The 3,685-nt window shown below is 38.7% G+C and overlaps 1 protein-coding gene across 1 annotated transcript; it reads right to left on the bottom strand.

Annotated features, from left to right (window-relative positions):
* Positions 1 to 3,685, bottom strand: si:ch211-245j22.3 (uncharacterized protein LOC563798 homolog). Its single transcript, XM_034288190.1, is given in 4 exon segments — positions 1 to 167; positions 469 to 677; positions 2,982 to 3,162; positions 3,322 to 3,685. Coding segments are annotated over 4 exon segments (597 nt in total). The 5' UTR covers positions 3,401 to 3,685; the 3' UTR covers positions 1 to 39.

Genomic DNA, 3,685 nt, shown 5'->3' with positions numbered 1-3,685 from the left:
TCCAAGGTAGGATGAAATAAAGGTCACTTCTCTGTGGTATTACTCCAGGTGGTTGTGCCCCTTGGTAGGCCAGTTCACCTTCACAATGTTAGGGTCACACTCAAGCATTTCCCTGGTCCACTCATCATCCAGGGCCCCCTCAATGAACTCCTCCAAGCTGATGACAGCTGGATAGAATAGTATGATCAAAATGGTGTACAGCGTTGTATTGTCTGGACACTCATGTTTAGTCCCAAGTCCCAAACCCATTGGAAGGCTGGGTCTGTAGAGGCAGGGCTCACTAGCTGACTGTTAGTTACAGATGTTGATAAGCATATGATGATTATCAGTCTTACAAGAGTTAACCTGTGTATTTTAGAAAAATACCTGTCTGGTGACAGATTTACATATAAAGTATTTAGTTGAGGCTGTTATGCAGAGCGACTTATATCAGTAATTGCCTACATTTATTAGTTTATTTTTCCTTACCATTGCTGTCCTTATCCAACTGAAAAAATATCCTGTTGGTGCATTTGTTGGCTGTAAGTGGGTTAGGCTCGTTGAATGAGGCTGCCACGCTCGACAAAAGAAAACCTTGTTGGGGAATTAGAGAGCCATATTGATGTCTAGTAATGGCTGCTATAATGCAGCAGGGTAAAATGCAGTGCAGTGCCTGAAGGTTCCACAGCATGCCTGACAACACAAACCGAAATCACCCATCTCTCTGTCGTTTGCTTTTAAATAATAATAATATTCCACATGAAATCAAAATAGATGAGCTGTTTTTGCCACTGATCAACGCAAAAAATGTCCATAAAGTCAAAGTGAAAAACAAAATCTAAATTCATACAAAATAAAAATCTGAAAGTAATTGATTGCATAAGTATTAACCCCTTTTGTTAGTACACACTTGAATGAGCTGTGGTGCAACCAATCTCTTAAGTCACCAAGGTAGCTGAATGAAGTCCACCTGTGTGCAAGAAGTTGTTTTACATGATTTCAGATTAAGTACAACTGTGAAGGTCACACAGTTGGTTAGTACAATTCCTAACAACAACTACATAAAGAAGGAGGTTCTTCAAAAGCACCAATCAGGAGTAGGATATAAGGACACTTGCAAGGAACTGAATACCCCCATTATTAAGAGACGGAGACCAATATGGAAGACGATTCTGTGGTCTGATGAGACCAAAATAGAGCTTTTAGACACAAACCTTACACCACACACCATCCCTATGGTGAAGCATGGTGGTGGCAGCATCTTGCTATGGAGATGCATGTCTGCTTCAGGCCTTGTGAAGATAGAGGGCAAAATAGATGGAAACAGGTACAGAGAAATCTTGGCAGGAAGTCTACAAGAGACATGGGAGCCACACTGTATTTGCTTAAAAATAAAGATCCCTGTCCTGGAGTAGCTCAGTCAAAGCCCGGACCTCAATCTAATTTACAATATGTGGAACATTTCTGTTCACTATGGGACCCCATCTAACTTGATGGAGACTGACCAAAGTATGGGCATGAATTGCCATGTCCAGGTGTTCAAAGCTGGTAGAGACTTGAGTCCAAAAAAACACACATGGCTGTAATTGCAGCCAAAAGTGGCTCCACCAAATACTGACAAAAAGAGGATGAATGCTTATGCAATAAATTATGATGACGCGGTCCAATCATGATGCAGTCCTAACTGCATGATCTCCAGCATCTCTCCCTAGGATATGTCTCCATCCTTGTTTTTATCATAAAATTTCAATTTTGCATGCTGATGGCTGACACATGCTCCCGAAAGTCAACTACCCCATCCTGTGGATAACTGCGGAACCACAGACCTCACATACAGTGCTAAGCATTCTGGGAACACAATAAATGCTCTAACACCTGTGTAGAACTACCAGGTTCCTGTTAAATTTATAGATTAACCAAAAGATTTACTCATACATAACAAACCATCAGTCTACCTTGTTCAAAATGCAGCTGCTAGGTTTTTAACTGGTACAAAAAAGAGAGAAAGCATTACTCCTACACTGGGCTCTCTCCACTGTCTACCTGTTAAATATAGTATAGATTTGAAGGTTTTTTATTTGTTTTTAAGGCCCTACATGGATCAGCACCCTCCTATATGTCAGACCTCCTTAGCCAGCACCCTTCCTCAAGGACCCTTAAGTCGTCCAACAAACTGCTTTTGTGCTTTCGGTCCCATTTGAAGTTTAAAGGAGATCATGCCTACCTTTATATATTAGGTCCTCTACTAGCACTTGAGTCTGCAAATGGGTAGGAAGTTCTGTTTATGATTGTCTTGTCCTATAAATATGTTTAGTTGGGTATATATTTTGACTGTACAGCACTTTGGTCGACTTAAGTTGTTTTTAAATGTGCTTTATAAATAAATTTGACTTCGACTTTGATACTATTTAATACTAAGCTGTTTAAGAATATTATGAGTGATTCTGCACTGGTGTAGGAGCTACAATGTAACATATTACCAGTATTTTTTAAAGAACTGTGACACAGCTCATAAAGCTGCAGTGCTGTCGGTTTTGTAGATGTTCAATACAATGAAGTCTTATGATAAGAAGACTTACAGAATATCCTTAGCTTATGTATACATTTTTAATTAAATTAATGATTAAACCAATTGATTCTTAACAATTGGTTAAGAATCAATGAAGCCATTTACAAGTTACTGTTAGGTAGTTAGTTCTATTTCATAATACCCCATCCAAACCCCAAATACACACTTGCTGTAATTATTGATGTCATGTGATTTGTACTTTTTAAATTATATTTATTGTCAGTATATGTATATATATCACAAACAAATGTATATTTGTTTGTGATTTTCGTAAACTGTGCTGCAAACAAATGGGGAAAATAAAACTATTAAACCTATTTAACCTTACTTTGAGTATAGGCAAAAAATAAGGTTAAAAATGTTAGAGATGACAGAAGATTTCTATTAACTTGACAGGGTTAACATTAGGGTAACCGCTTTGCCTCCGCTTCACCAAAAGATTCTAGCTTTGAAGCTAAGAAGTTTTCTATTAGTGCCTACTCCATTATTATCCAACGTGCGGAACATCTGGCCAGCATACTCAGCCAACCCTTTGCCAACAGTTCCATTGCAGAAGTGTCTTTGGAACTCATGCAGAGTGATCAGTCCACTTGGACACTCATTCAAGAACTTTCCATCACAGTCAAACCAAAGAAAAGATAAAAGATAGAATGCAATTTTATAATGAAAACATGCACTCCACTGAACTAGAAAAAGGATATCAACTCAGTGCTTCTGCTTGGTTAATATATTCAAAAACATAAAGTGGAATAAAATGAGGTACAATTCCTACCTAAACCACTCATAGAGCTCTGTGGCTTAGGCTGTTCCCCTCCTGCATGGCAGAGTTGCTGCCTGTCCCATCCTTAACATAATGGACACACAGTGGAAAGTGACCAGAATTTATACCCACCCGGGTCTGTGTTCACAAAAGCATATTAGAATAGGAGCACTGACCTAGAGTCAGGTCCGACTTCTCCTTTTGTAATCATATTCATTACGACATGAAAAACAAAACTGATCCTAGATCGCTAAGTATTTACTTTGAATATTGGACTTACTCTGGGCACACTTAGTGAGGGAAAAAATTATTTGATGCCCTACTGATTTTGTATGTTCCCCCACTGACAAGGAAATGAACAGTCCATCATTTTAATG

Source organism: Esox lucius, chromosome 19 (genome assembly GCF_011004845.1).
Source record: "Esox lucius isolate fEsoLuc1 chromosome 19, fEsoLuc1.pri, whole genome shotgun sequence".
Lineage (NCBI taxonomy): Eukaryota > Metazoa > Chordata > Actinopteri > Esociformes > Esocidae > Esox > Esox lucius.
Note: the sequence above shows the minus strand (reverse complement) of the source record. Positions and strands in the feature narration are given on the sequence as shown.